This window comes from Acomys minous (assembly GCF_964271855.1).
Source record: "Acomys minous genome assembly, chromosome: 18".
NCBI lineage: Eukaryota > Metazoa > Chordata > Mammalia > Rodentia > Muridae > Acomys > Acomys minous.
The window spans coordinates 63,984,406-63,999,298 of record NC_140501.1 but is presented as its reverse complement, the minus strand read 5'-3'; the positions used below and the strand labels follow the sequence as shown (position 1 = coordinate 63,999,298).

Genomic DNA, 14,893 nt, shown 5'->3' with positions numbered 1-14,893 from the left:
CCTTAGTTGTGCATCCACTGCTGAGCCTACCAGGCTCCAATGGACAGATCCAAACCCACAGTCACACGGATGCTCTTTGTTAGTATCAGTCGGTTATAAAACTAAACCCACAGACATGATTGTGTGACGGGGATTGTGAGGAGAGCCTTGGTGCACAGGGATGGTAGGGAGGTGAAAGGGGTTGAGCATGTTCAGTATGCATCGAGTACATGTGAGAAACTGTAAAAAAAAACATCAGGCTGCAGTCTATGTCCAAATGCACAAGCTGAAGTTCAGTTGTCGTTCAGTGGGTTGCTCTGAGCAATCTGCACTGTGACTCAGAGCTCACACCAGGGCTCTGGGGCCAGATGTGATACATGAGAAGTGCTGACCTGGCCCTGCCATAATCTGGGTCCCTTTGGACAGCATGGAAGGAATTGGATGGAGTTCTAAGATGAGACAACAGCTTGGTAGAGAGGCTGGACCAGGAGACCTAGGAGGAGCTTGAGAGAACAGCAGACTTTGTAGAAACATATTAATCCTTAGGGAAAATGGTCAAGTGTTAGGTAAGGACTTTTGATCTTTCTCCCCTTTTGTAGTCTGTTATTTTTGAAGAGTTTAGAAAGAGAAAGTTCCCTTCTCAGACAAAGACAGGACTTTCCAGGACTGACAGTTACTGGCCTTTACACATGCTGTTGTGGTGGGGTTGGCGCACAGGTAAGATGCACAAGCTTTGTGAGATGTAGCTGAAGATAGCAACTATGAGGTGAAGAGGGTGAAGAGGAAGATGGCGCAGGAACTGTTGTAAGATACACATTCACTGAAGAAAAGGATGTCAACTCCAACCTGAAGGCAGATTTCTTTATTAAGACTCACATTGCTGCACCCCAGGGTGTTGGACGCTGGCCCAGACACAGGTTTTTTCTTCTAGGATTGTTGAAGGAGCTTCATTGTTTTCTTAATCCAAGGTATAAAGCTGGAGATTCTGGTGAATACGCGAGGAGGTTGTCCAGTACAAAAGTGATGACTGACAATGCCCTGAGCCACATTGTCACACACAAAGGGTCCTCCAGAATCTCCCTGTAGGCAGACAAAGGAGAATTCTTAGTAAATATCCTCTTATTGCCTCTTTCTAGACTTTTTTCCTGCACGTTATTCTGCGATCCCACTAAGGCCTGGGATTTCATATGGGAAAGTCTGTAGGTCACCATTGCCCTTGGTCCTGAGTTCAGTGACTCAGTAGAGTGTTTCTGCTTGGCCGTGTCATTTCTTCAGTTTAGCTAGACTTCTTTCTCCTATTTTCCCATGCTAAAAAGACAAGATTGGCTGAGGGAAAATGCTAGACACTGTATGTTGATTCCTACATATACTTTAGAGCAGCAATGGCTTTACAGTGGGAGAAGACCCTGCTGTGTGTTCTTAGTATCGTCCTGTCGCTGGGCAAATATTTGAGGATGACTATGTACTTACATTACTAGTAGCCTTCTTCTCATTGGGATTTCCCACACAGAGTTGGATGGTGTCGTTGTAGTTTCTTGTTATGTCCCTGCACAACTCTTTTTTTTGAACTTCTAGATTCACTTCCTGAAGTGTTTTAGATGAAGTGCAGTTGGCCAGTTTTCCCCAGCCTGCCACTGTGCACACCTGGCCAGGTTTCACCCAGTCCTGGCTCTTTGGCAGAGCAATGGTCTTCACAAAACTATTGATTTGAGCTTTGTGTTTGAGCTGGTCAGAAAGATGAAGAATCAAGGTTCAGGTGTGGCCTTTTCAGCAAGCTTAACCAGGGATGGGTTTGCCTGTGTCTTTCCCATTTGAAAAGCTCACCCACTCCCTTATTCCCAGCCCCACTCTCTTTCCCTAGCACCAATAGCTCCGCCACCCAGAGGAGAGGGCTGGAGTGTCCTCTAGTAATCTGTGGGAGTCCAGCAGAGGTCAGTAACATGTTACCTTTAGTATCATGATGTCATTAACCAGTGTTTTGTTATTATAGCCCTCGTGAGGTTTGCATGTAATAACAGGAATGAGCTGGGTGTTTGTCTTGTTCCTCCTATCATGAGCACCCAAGGTTACAGTTATATTTCTGTGAAAATAAGATGGATTACATACAAGGTAGGAGCAATGAAACAGTCTCTGTAATGCAGGGTTATGTCTCAGCCCAAGGCAGAGCTTGGCTGAATCTAATAGCAAGAAATTTAGGGGAACATTGTACCTTTGGTCTTCAGTAACCTCCCCAGCATTTCAGACCCTTGTCTGACACCATATGGCCCTGTGTCTCACAATCACTTTATATCAAATAGGGTAAAATCATGTTATACAAACCTTTGGCTCTTTGTGTTTAGCAACAGCCAGGCTGTGTTGTTATTTGGTCAGTTCCAGGCAAAAAAGACACCGTTGCTTCTCCTTACCTTCCATTACAGTGAGCTGCTGTCATTACAATGTCCTTTTCCACCAGGAAACCACCACAGGAAACGTTTGACTTGGTCCTATAAATGTTTAGGTATGCCATGTAGGGCCGGGAGTGGGGCTTGACTTCTGTACCCCAAAAGATTTTTCCTGAAAAAGAAAACTTGTTCTGAACCTCTGTGCCCAGGGAACCTGCATCAGTTTTGTGGCTGGATTAAGGGACAATTGATGCCTGGTGAGTCTGTGATGTGACATGGATGGGGAAGAGAGCCTGTAGCACGGGCTGCCACAGAAGAGAGGGTGCCCGACTTCTGCCCTGGCTCATGTACAGCTCGCAGCATGCCTTCACTTTCCCCTTAGTGTTTATTTTGTCTTGTAGCAATGATGGTGCCAAGACTTTTCTCTGAATCAAATTAAAAATCATATATACATTAAGGAAGAATTCTGTATATGTTGTCCCGAAGACCTGGAATACACTCTAGCCAACTGCAGTTGGTCATTAAGCACTGGGCTGTCTGAAGGGAGCATGATGCATTATGGGACTTGACAGCTCTGGCTGCTTTTTTGCATTCTGATTCCTGATACATAGTAAGCACACCACTTAGACACAGTGTTGAATAAGCAATAAGAAACCCTCAAATGTGCTGTTCCAGAGGCTGGGAGGAGAGTTCCTGATGTATTCTGTTCTTCAGCATAGATTTGTCCACCTAAGGCCTTTAAATGACCTTCACATAAAAGAGGAGGACACAGGGAGTACGGCTCACAGTGAGATGTGGAAATGCAATGGAGGATCCTGTGTCAGCCTGTTTCCACCAAGCTGTGGACTAGGGATAAAGCCACACTGCGCTGGCTCTGTGAGCTTGTGGGTAACTGTGGTGGTAAACACATGTGGTTCAGAAGGACAGAGACAAGACAAAGGGGAGCCTGGAACCTGAATGGAAGTGTTCCTCTAGTCTTAATGCGGACAGCAGCCCCTGGATAAAGTCGCCCACTCTTAGCAGGTTTGGCCAACAGGAACTTCCAGCCCTCATTTGAGATAAATCTTTCCACTAGGGTCCTATGATATTTTTACAATTCATCACATATAGATGACTGAGCTCTCACTCACCAGGCGCATTGTGAGTAGGTCATCATGATACTGGGGCCCTATTTATTCAGGGCTAGATCTGTGGTTCAGCAATCTTCTCATGTGAAATAAGTCAGGAGCAGTTTTAGATACAGCCTGGCCAAGGCACAATCTACGTATCAGTGTGCCACATGCCAGCCCTCTAGGGAAGGGATGCCTGCTTACCTCCATCAGTGCTGAGTGGTAGGACAGACACCAGGAAGACCAGGAGCAGGAGCATCTTCTTCAGAGGTCTGAGCAGGTCTCCGTTGTCACCTGATTGCTTCTCACAACTTTTAAACCATCAGGTGAGGAAAGAGGCTCTGGGGCCGAGACCACTAATTTCCTGTGTGGTATTTAAGAGTTCTTGCAGCATCAGTGTGGTGATGTGCAGGAAGCCCACTGTCAGTCCGTTGCTGCTGAGTATGACCACATTCCCCACAGGAATGTTACACTCTGATAAGGGTGGCTGAACCTATTGAGAACTTACACACTAAACCAGGGTGAGTCCCCTCTTCCTGTCAGTGCTCAGGGAATTGTAGCATGATGCCTCTGTGTCTTGATTTTGTGATCAGGTAATTGTCTCCTTTAAAAAATAACGTCTCTATATGCCATACTAATAAAATAACTGAATAGGGCAGCTTCATAGGAAGAATTTGACAGACTAATGTTCAGGTTTCCCTGTCAGTCTACAGGCACTGATGTCTTCATCTTCCTGACATTTCAAGGATTGAAAACTTTTCATTCCCAAAATAGTTAGTGGGACCACAGCAGAGATGAAGAACAGAGAGAAAGCTGCACTGTTTGTGCCGAGTGTCTGCATTTGCTGTTGTTCTGCACTGACAAGGCAATCTGGTCCCCAGGGAAGGATGTGACACAGGCAAAGCTCTGCTGCTCACTTCTCTGTCCCCACTGAGGAGTCAGCTGTAGTTCTTCCTGCAGTTCTGTACATGCAGTGCCTGGAGAACGGTGACATTTCAATGTGAAGCTCAAATGCATTTCTACTTACAATCCCAGAGTCAACCGGACACTGAGATTACTGTTCCTGACAATCTTGTCATGCTGCATAGACGTAAGGAGACTTTTGATGTAATGCACATTTGTCCCCCATGCTGACTTTGCATCTGTCTCACGGAAGCTGGAATATTCAAACACATTCTCGTTTGTATTCTCCTCACTGTGGGTAGTAAAGGAATTATTGTTATCTTGTTACTCTGTTAATTTACTTATATCCTTTCTCTACTAATTTGCAAATGACGAACACATTCAGTAATGTAGAGTAATTAATAAATATCTGTGTGGTAATATATATCTTCTAAAACAAAATGTATTTGGTTACACACATAGGAGATAGAAGCTGCTCGATTACAAGGTTGCTCCTGCTGCAGCTAATTATCACTTAAAGGCATCTGCTTCTGTTCTGCCAAAATTTTTTTACTTCTGATTTCTGACATCTTGACAGTGCTATCACATTTTCCTGGTAGTTCAGCTTCTTTGAGTTATTGGTGCAGGCTGTTGGGCTAGCCTTCTGCCTCACACATGGCTCACAGCCTGCTTCTCTCAGGGCTTCCTGGAACCAGTTAGAACTTCCAAGATGCCACCTAGTGAGGGCAGCTGGTGCTCCCTGTAGTCCTTTTCAGATGTGACTGCTGTTCTGACCCAGGGCTGGAGAGTCTGTGCATGAGCTTAGACACTATGGGGGAATGTAGTTTGTTTGCTTGTGTGAAGATCTCATGGACGAACGTGTAATTGCCTTAGGACTTTGTGAATAGAAAGAAGGGAATCAAATGGGGCTCACATTTTAATGGGATAGATAACATATATAGTAGATGTGAGTGACATTTCCAGAAGATAATGACAAAAGGGGCCAGGAAAAAGGGCATGAGTGTAATGGGTGAAAATTTTTCATATTTGATGGAAAAAAGAATCAATGAAGTCCTCCCACTGAGCTCAGTGGATTGTGTGCAGAGTAAACTCAGACAACTGTGCAGGCCATGCAAGCCTGTTCCTCTTCTGTCTTTGCTCACTCCCTCTTTCCCTACAACACTTCTTTAGATAGTGACTCTGGATCTCTGTCACCACAACTTCTGTCTGCATTATGATCACAGAGGAACAAAATAGACTAGGGCCCCTGCCAGGTGCCAAGAGCAGCACCTGGGACCTCTCTGCCCTGACCTGGAAAGGCAGAAACTTCAAAGGAAAAGGAGACCTTGGCAATGTTTACCCGAACAGGGCATGGCCCTGCCTGCCTTCTCTGGGCAACATCTTATTCCCTTACAGATGTGATCTTGTATTCTCAGAGTTTGTTTACAATGTAAAAAAAATACCATTGCTTCAAAATGAAGAAAAAACAGATTGACAATTTTTGCTGTTTCCGGTAAAGCAGTGCAGTGTCCTTGTGTAGACACACTGTCTTGTACTGTTATCAGCAACCTCCTTTTTGGACACTTCATCTTTCTGTATGGAAACACTGTACCTGTATGGTAATTCTGCCCTGTGGTTCTCCTGTCTGTCTCTATTTGAGACTCCATGGATTTGCGGTAGGCTGTTGCAGAAACACTAGCCTCCCCAGCATGTTTCTATGTCATTTTTGATACATGGACATCACTTCATTTACTAACCAGACTTTATTATATAGCGGGAAAACTCTGCATAATCAGGACTATGGTGGGGCCTAGAAAACAGGGAGCATGAAAAAAGCAGAGGGCAAGCTGGGGAGGAGGTGAGGTGATGACTCAAAAGCCTGAAATCATCCTTCTGATCTGGACCACTAGGGTGACTCTTCCAGGGGGTAGTTTGCTTACATGTCCTCCTGAGTGTCATAGGGGAGACAACATGGCTTGTGTTACCACAATATTGGATGTTTAAGAGGAAATACATAAGAAGCAAGTTTTTTGCTTGTGGGCAATGGATGTCATCAGATTCAACTGAGAAGACCCTGAAACCTTGCACAGGACTCCATTCCTGTTTCCAAGGACTAACCATGCCTAGTTAAAGCAATATTCCTGTCCTGTGTGGGTCTTTCTTTTCCCTCTTTTCTACAGATCTTACAATTGCGAACAAAACGCTACATGCAGTTGAGATATTTGTCCCACGCTTGCCGGAACCACAGTTGAAGGCCCGAGTGTCCACTGAGCTGCTGTTTGTGTCTAAGGAGTGGATTCTTCTCACTGGTTTAGTTCTTCCTCTTACTGACAAGCTCACTGAGCTTGAGGCTGTGATAGGAGGTCCCACGGTAAGGTGGATTCCCACAAGAGAGAATTCTGGGAAATGAAGGGACTTCCAAGCACATGAAGATGGCAGATGGAGCACTGGAGAGGAGGACTTTGGTGTTGGAGAGAGCAGAGTGGTAGTGAAAGTGTGGTGACTATCACAGCTGTCGTACAGTAAGAATGACAGTTATCCCAGTGCGGATTTCTCCTTGTGCTTCCAGGGCTGGGATAGAAGAAGTTAAACAAGTCTATGTGAGCAGATGCTCTTTGTGCAAGGTGTGCTGTAAAGAACCTCATGGCCACTGATTGATTTTATGATGAGAATCATTTGGGGGAGTTCTTTGTTCTATAAATGACAAATGAGAGGGGTAGAGAGAGAACACTGCAGTTAAGAGCACTGGCTGCTCCTCCAAAACACCCAGGTTCAACTCCTGTCACTCGTATTGTAGCTCAGAACGGTCTGTAACTCCAGTTCCTGGAGATCTGACACTCTCACATGCACATAGAGTCAGAAAGAATATCAATGCACATAAAATAAAAATAAAAATAAAAACGATGATAAATGACCCTTCTTAGAGATTCATTCAAGAGTCACACCAACATGAGAATCCCGCAGAAACAGGTTATTCAACACTCCTTTGGATGGTGGAGAGTCTGACTGTGGCCCAGTCCTATCTCAGTTCTGCTGGGATCGTTGTCTGTGTCCCAGAGTCAGCCTGGTTGGTGAGAAGCGTGTGGAGAGAGACTGGAGCTCAAAGCTGCCTGGGTGCCCCAAAGGCATCCTCGGGATAGGAGGCGATGTGTGTTGTGAGTCTTGTCCGACTCACCTCTGTAGTTTCAATTTTGTAGCATACAGGCTTCTGAATGAATACTCAATCATTATTTGTAGTTCCTTAATATTTATAATGTCCCTGTTTTCATTTCTGATTTTGTTTATTTGGATATTGTGTCTGCCTTTTAGATAGTTTGGTTAAGGGTTTGTCTATCTTGTTGATTTTTTTCTAAGAACCAGCTCTTGATTTCATTGATACTTTGTATTGTTCTCTATGTTTGTATTTTATTCATTTCAGCCCTGAGCTTGATGGTTTCCTGCAGTCTACTCCTCTTGGTTGTGTTTGCCTTTTTTCCTTGTGCTTTCAGATTTGTTGGTAAGTTGCTAGTATGAGGTCTCTCCATTTTTGTTTATGAAGGCACTTAGTGCCGTGAACTTTCCTTTTCGCAATGGCTTCATTGTGTCCCATCAGTTAGGGTATGTTGTGCCTTAATTTTCATTGAAATTTAGGAAATTTTTAATGTATTTCTTTATTTATTCCCTGACCCAGATGCCATGGAGTTGAGCATTATTCAGTTTCTATGAGTTTGTAGGTTTTATGTTGTTTCTGTTGCTGTTGAAGTCCAACTTTAAGCTGTGGTGATCTAAGAAAACACAAGGTGCTATTTTCCCCCCAATGTTTGGCATCTATTTATTCAAATGTAAATAAAATTGAATTAGTCATACCTTATAAATAAAAGTACATTTAGGATTGATGTAAAGCATTGTGTAGATTAGCTACCTGCCATTTGCTCTTTTTAAAAAATTTTTTCCTTTTTTAAAATTAATTTATTCTTGTTACATCTCAATGGCTATCCCATCCCTTGTATCCTCCCACTCTTCCCTCCCTCCCATTTTCCCCTTATTCCACTCCCCTATGACTGTTAGGTGCTATTTTGATATTCTTGTACCAGTTGAAGTTTACATTGTGACTGACTATGTGGTCAGTTTTGGAGAATGTTCTGTAAGACGCTGAGAAGCTTCTGTGTTTGGGTGAAAACTTCTGTATTTATCTGTTAGGTCCGATCTATTAGCTTCATTATTTATGTTAGGTTTTTTTTCCTTAATGGCTGTACTTTTGGTGAGAGTGATTTGCAGAAGTCTCACACTATTAATGTGTGAGGAGGATGGATGTGAGATTTAAGCCCTAGCAATGTTTCTTTATGAATGTTGGTGCCCTTGAATTTGGGGCATAGATGTTCATAATTGAGATATCATCCTGGTGGAATATATTTTTGATGAATATCAATTTCGTTTCTCATATCTTTTGATTACCTTAGTTGAAGTTCTATTTTATTAGATATTAGAATGACCAGTGAGCATGCTTTCTGCGTCCATGGGCTTGGAACACCTTTTCCCATCACTTTACTCTGAGGTAATGTCTATCTTTGTTGCTGTGGTGTGTTTCTTGTATGTGGCTTAATGATGGGTCCTGCTCACACATTCATTCTGTTCGTCTGTGTCTTGATGGATGAAGGGCACAGCATGCCAAGCCCCCTCTTACAAAATAGGCAGAGGGAATACAGGTGGACACAGGCAGGGTGTGGATCAGAAGTGAGGCTGAAAGCTGCTAGCAGAGGGATAGGGAGCAGAGCATTCCAAGCCCACTTATGCGATAGGCAGAAGAGACATAGGTGTTCATAGGCAGGGTGTGGATCAGAAGTGAGGCTGACAGCTGCTAGCCGAGGGATGAGGGGGGTCACAGCATGCCAAACCTCCTCTTAAACAATAGGCAGAAGAAGCACAAGTGTTCACAGCCAGAGTGTGGGTCAGTAGTGATGCTGACAGCTGTTAGCAGATGGATGGGTTAAAGTATGTTGAGCTGCTGAATGACTGGGTAGGACATGAATATTGTGAACTTAGATGCTCAGGACCTGCTAAGAATCCAGCTTAGAACCCTCTTTGCTGAGGTATAAGGTAGACTGGCACCAGAGGAACATACTGGCTGTCACCACTGTTACAACAAATGCTTAAGGAGGGCTTCCAGACACTCACCAGAGAGGTGTGAGAGACACTGTGGGAACAGGTGCTGGTGTAGAGAGTGGTCTCTCAGTCCCTCAGGTCCTTTAGATCTTTTTGCTGTACTGAGCCCATTGATTTGATCATGAGAAGGCACAACACTGGACATCACATTTTCCTTCAGAGTAGGATTTCTTCCCAGCCTCGACCTACTCATGTTAGCATGTGAGGACCCCAAGTGAGACTGAACTCCTGAGTATATGTGAGTGTGCATGTGTGTATCAAGGGCTGTGTTAAGAACATGGAAACACCAAATGAGTGTCAATGGATGAAGACCTGGCTGGGAATCTAGGAACTGCTCTTGGTCTATAGCCACCCTGTGGAGTCTGTGGATCTGGGTTTAGAGGAGGATTGTGACATAGAAGCAGGGATGGTGGTAGGCTAGAGTCACAGTGGGAAAACTCACATGAGCAGAGGAACAATTATGATATGAAACTGGAGGTGAGTTGAGCTTAGATTTCTGGTGTTGGAAATCACTGGGCGCAGGGTAGCACTGGTGTAAGGAAGCAGAGAGTTGGGCCATCACAGTCCAGGATGCTGCCTGAATGGGAAAGCTCACTAGAGCTGGTGGAATCTTGTTGACCATTCCTTTGTTAATCTCATTCTTTCCCTAGGCTAACTTTAAATGTGGCCTTCTGTGTCTGAGATGGGGTTGGTGACTTCCAGGCAGCTATTGGCTGAGGATGGTTTCTTGGGAGGAGTAATTACTGGTGGTCACTGGGATGTTTCCTGTGCTTTAGTGTAGTGTTCCTTGATCTGTGATTCTCGGCCCCTCTGTGGTTCAACTGACTCTTCTCCAGGGGTAGCATATCAGACTTCCTGCATAATGGATATTTACATTCCATAATACTATAAATTCACAACAGTAGCAAAACTACAGTTATTAAGTAGCAGCAAAATAATTTTATGGGTTGGGGTCAGCACAACATGAGGAGCTGTAATAAAGGGTCCCAGCAGTAGTAAGGCTGAGAACCACTGCCCTAGGTGATGGACAGACTCACACACATGCATATGTGGGCACCACTAATTAGACTTAGTGGGTCAAAGAAAAAAGCTCTTCTGACTCTAGAAGTTTCCATCAAGATATTAGCTATCAATTTGATGAGTCTGCCTGTGTATGTGACTTGGCCCTTCTCTCTGGAAGCTTTCAGCATCCTTTCTTTACCCTTTGTTTTTTTATCATTCGGACTGTAATATGTCATGGGTAATTTTTCTCTTGAACTTGCCTATTTTTGTGTGTAAGCCTTTTTACTTGGGTGAGTATTTCTTTGTATTTGGGGATGTTCTTCTGTTACTTTATTGAGAATATCAGCCGTGTTATTGGCCTAGAGTTCTTCTCTTTCTTCTGTGTCATGAAGTGGGAAAGGGCTTTGTCAAGGTGTGTGGTGGGCACTAGACAGGGGAAATGGAGAACACATGTGCTTATATTGTATACATGTATGAAATTCTCATAGGTAAAGAAGAATTAAAAATAAAAAAGATTAAAAAGGGGCCATGGCAGAACTAAAAAAAAACTCTCAAGAGGAGAAGAAATATAAATGGTTACAAAGAAAAAGTCTTTAGACATCCTTAGACATTAGAGTAATACAGATTAAAGCCACTTAAAGTTTCATCTAATTCACAATGGCCATCATCAAGAATATCAACAGCCAATGCTGGATGGCTGTAGAGAAGGCGGAGCCTTCACGTTGTTGATTGGAATGTGACCTAGGTGCAGGGACATTGGAATTCAGTCTGGAGAGTTTTCAAAACAACAGGGGCATAAAAATAAAACTATATTAAACCTGCCGCATTATCCAGCCAGCTGAACACTCCTGAGCCCTCATCTAAAGCACTCCATACCACATGACATGCACATTTGAACAGGTAAGATGCACAAGCTTTGTGAGAAGTAGCTGAAGATAGCAACCATGAGATGAAGAGGGTGAAGAGGAAGATGGCACAGAACATGTAAGATACGTATTCCCAGAAGAAGAGGATGTCAACTCCAACCTGAAGACAGATTTCTTTATTAAGACTCACATTGCTCTACCCCAGGGTGTAGGACGCTGGCCCAGACACAGGGTTTTTTCTTCTAGGATTGTTGAAGGAGCTTCATTGTCTTCTTAATCCAAGGTATAAAGCTGGAGATTCTGGTGAATACCCGAGGAGGTTGTCCAGTACAAAAGCGATGACTGACAATGCCCTGAGCCACATTGTCACACACAAAGGGTCCTCCAGAATCTCCCTGTAGGCAGACAAAGGAGAATTCTTAGTAAATATCCTCTTATTGCCTCTTTCTAGACTTTTTTCCTGCACGTTATTCTGTGATCACACTAAGGCCTGGGATTTCATATGGGAAAGTCTGTGGGTCACCATTGCCCTTGATCCTGAGCTCAGTGACTCACTAGAGTGTCTCTGCTTGGCTGTGTCATTTCTTTAGTTTAGCTAGACTTCTCTCTTCTATTTTCCCATGCTAAAAAGACAAGATTGGCTGAGGAAAAAATGCTAGATCGCTGTATGTTGCTCCCTACATATACTCTAGACCAGCAGTGGTTTTACAGTGAGAGAAGTCCTGGCTGTGTGTTCGTAGTGTCGCCCTGTTGCTGGGCAAAGATTTGAGGATGACTATATACTTACAAAACCAGTAGCCTTCTTCTCATTGGGATTTCCCACACAGAGTTGGGTGGTGTCATTGTAGTTTCCTGACATTGCCATGCACAACTGTTTTTTTTGAACTTCTAGATTTACTTCCTGAAGTGTATTAGACGAACTGCAGTTGGCCAGGTCTCCCCAGCCTGCCACTGTGCACACCTGGCCAGGTTTCACCCAGTCCTGGCTCTTTGGCAGAGCAATGGTCTTCACAAAACTATTGATTTGAGCTTTGCGTTCCAGCTGGTCAGAAAGATGAAGAATCAAGGTTCAGGTGTGGCCTTTTCAGCAAGCTTAAACCAGGGATGGGTTTGCCTGTGTCTTTCCCATTTGAAAAGCTCATCCACTCCCTTATTCCCAGCCCCACTCTCTTTCCCTAGCACCAATAGCTCCACCACCCAGAGGAGAGGGCTGGAGTATCCTCTAGTAATCTGTGGGAGTACAGCAGAGGTCAGTAAAATGGTACCTTTATAAGCATGATGTCATTAAACTTTTTCTTCTTAGTGTAGCCCTCATGAGGTATGTGTTTCATAGACTTAATTTTTTGGGTGTTTGTCTTGTTCTTCAAATCATGAGCACCCAAGGTTACAGTTATATTTCTGTGGAAATAAGATGGATTATGTACAACACAGGAGCAATGAAACAGTCTCTGAAATGCAGGGTGAGGTCTCAGCCTAAGGCGGAGCTTGGCTGAATCTAATAGCAAGAAATTTAGGGGAACATTGTGCCTTTGGTCTTCAGTAACCTCCCTAGCCTTTCTGACCCTTGTCTGACACCATATGGCCCTGTGTCTCACATCACTTTATGTCAAATAGGATAAAGTCATGTTATATAAACCTTTGGCTCTTTGTGTTTAGCAACAGCCAGGATGTGTTGTTATTTGGTCAGTTCCAGGCAAAAAAAGACCTAGTTGCTTCTCCTCACCTTCCATTACAGTGAGCTGCTGTCATTACAATGTCCTTTTCCACCAGGAAACCACCACAGGAAGATCTTGAATTGGTCCTATCAATGTTTAGGTATGCCATGTAGGGCCGGGAGTGGGGCTTGGTTTCTGTACCCCAAAAGATTTTTCCTGAAAAAGAAAACTTGTTCTGAACCTCTGTGCCCAGGGAAACTGCAACAATCCTGGCATCTGATTAATGGAATTTTCATGTCAGGATGTGACATTGATGGGGAAGAGAGCCAGTTGTATGGGCTGTCACGTAGGAGAAGGTGCCTGGCTTCTGCATGGGATCTTGCAGAGCTTGCTGCATGCTCTCAGTTTCTTCCTGGTTTTCTGTTTCTTCTTGTAGCAATGATGGTGCCAAAACTTTCCCCTGAATCAAATTAAACCTCATGTACACATTAAGGTAGATTTCTGCATATATTGTCCAGAAGACCTGGAATACACTCCTGGCAACTACAGTTGGTTATTAAGCACGAGGCTGTCTGAAGGGAGCATGATGCATTATGGGACTTGAGAGCTCTGGCTGCTTTTTTGCATTCTGATTCCTGATACATAGTAAGCACACTACTCAGACATAGTGTTGAATAAGCAATAAGAAACCCTCAAATGTGCTGTTCCAGAGGCTGAGGGGAGAGTCCTGATGTAGTCTGATCTTCAGGATAGATTTGTCCACCTAAGGCCTTTAAATGACCTTCACAGCAAAGAAAGGAGGACACAGGGGAGTAGGGCTCACAGTGAGATGTGGAAATGCAATGGAGGGTCCTGTGTCAGCCTGTTTCCACCAGGCTGTGGACTAGGGATAAAGCTACACTGCGCTGGCTCTGTAAGCTTGTGGGTAACTGTTGTGGTAGACACATGTGGTTCAGAAGAACAGAGAGAAGATACAAAGGGGACACCAGGAAGCTGAATCGAATTGTTCTTCTAGTCTTAATGCGAACAGCAGCCCCTGGATAAACTCGCCCACTCTTAAGTTTGGCCGACGGGAACTTCAGGCCCTCATTTGAGATGAATCTTTCCACTAGGGTCCTATGATATTTTTACAATTCATCACATATAGATGACTGAGCTCTCACTCACCGGGTGCCATTGTGAGTAGGTCATCATGATACTGGGGCCCTATTTATTCAGGGCTAGATCTGTGGTTCAGCAACCTTCTCAGGTGAAATAAGTCATGAGCAGCCCTTTGGTACAGCCTGATCAAGGCACAATCTAAGTGTCAGTGTGCCACATGCCAGCCCTCTAGGGAAGGGATGCCTGCTTACCTCCATCAGTGCTGAGTGGTAGGACAGACACCAGGAAGACCAGGAGCAGGAGCATCTTCTTCAGAGGTCTGAGCAGGTCTCCGTTGTCACCTGATTGCTTCTCACAACTTTTAAACCATCAGGTGAGGAAAGAGGCTCTGGGGCCGAGACCACTAATTTCCTGTGTGGTATTTAAGAGTTCTTGCAGCATCAGTGTGGTGATGTGCAGGAAGCCCACTGTCAGTCCGTTGCTGCTGAGTGTGACCACATTCCCCACAGCAATGTTACACTCTGAGAAGATAGGACGAACCTATTGAGAGCTTCCACACTAAGTGAGTCTGCTTCTACTGCCAGTGCTCAGAGAATTTCAGCATGATGCCACTGTGTCTTTAATATGTGATCAGGTAATTGTCTCTTCTAAATAATAACATCTCTATATGCCATACTGGTAAAAAAAAAAAACTGAATAGGGCAGCTTTATAGGAAGGATTTGGCTGACAAATGTTCAGGTTTCCATGCCAGTCTATAGCCACTGATGTCTTCATC

The 14,893-nt window shown here is 44.1% G+C and overlaps 2 protein-coding genes across 2 annotated transcripts; both read right to left on the bottom strand.

Moving 5' to 3' along the window:
• Positions 1-832: 832 nt before the first annotated feature.
• On the bottom strand, positions 833-3,838 carry LOC311589200 (mast cell protease 8-like). The gene is made up of 5 exons (XM_084767506.1): positions 3,674-3,838; positions 2,385-2,532; positions 1,927-2,059; positions 1,450-1,704; positions 833-1,059 (listed from the first exon to the last, which is right to left on the bottom strand). The coding sequence occupies exons 1-5, from the start codon at positions 3,726-3,728 to the stop codon at positions 907-909; spliced, it is 744 nt and encodes a 247-aa protein (XP_084623632.1). The 5' UTR covers positions 3,729-3,838; the 3' UTR covers positions 833-906.
• Positions 3,839-11,535: 7,697 nt separating this feature from the next.
• On the bottom strand, positions 11,536-14,539 carry LOC311589201 (mast cell protease 8-like). The gene is made up of 5 exons (XM_084767507.1): positions 14,369-14,539; positions 13,085-13,232; positions 12,627-12,759; positions 12,149-12,403; positions 11,536-11,756 (listed from the first exon to the last, which is right to left on the bottom strand). Exons 1-5 carry the CDS (start codon positions 14,421-14,423, stop codon positions 11,604-11,606), a joined length of 744 nt encoding a protein of 247 aa, XP_084623633.1. The 5' UTR covers positions 14,424-14,539; the 3' UTR covers positions 11,536-11,603.
• Positions 14,540-14,893: the final 354 nt, after the last annotated feature.

Excerpts from the sequence above, each read along its gene's own strand:
- LOC311589200 (XM_084767506.1), bottom strand. The coding sequence starts at position 3,728 with ATGCTCCTGCTCCTGGTCTTCCTGGTGTCTGTCCTACCACTCAGCACT. Across the intron at positions 2,533-3,673 it reads ACCACTCAGCACTGATGGAG|GAAAAATCTTTTGGGGTACA; the intron begins GTAAGCAGGCAT and ends TTTCTTTTTCAG. Across the intron at positions 2,060-2,384 it reads GCAGCTCACTGTAATGGAAG|AAATATAACTGTAACCTTGG; the intron begins GTAAGGAGAAGC and ends TTATTTTCACAG.
- LOC311589201 (XM_084767507.1), bottom strand. The coding sequence starts at position 14,423 with ATGCTCCTGCTCCTGGTCTTCCTGGTGTCTGTCCTACCACTCAGCACT. Across the intron at positions 13,233-14,368 it reads ACCACTCAGCACTGATGGAG|GAAAAATCTTTTGGGGTACA; the intron begins GTAAGCAGGCAT and ends TTTCTTTTTCAG. Across the intron at positions 11,757-12,148 it reads AGAAGAAGGCTACTGGTTTT|GGAGATTCTGGAGGACCCTT; the intron begins GTAAGTATATAG and ends GTCTGCCTACAG.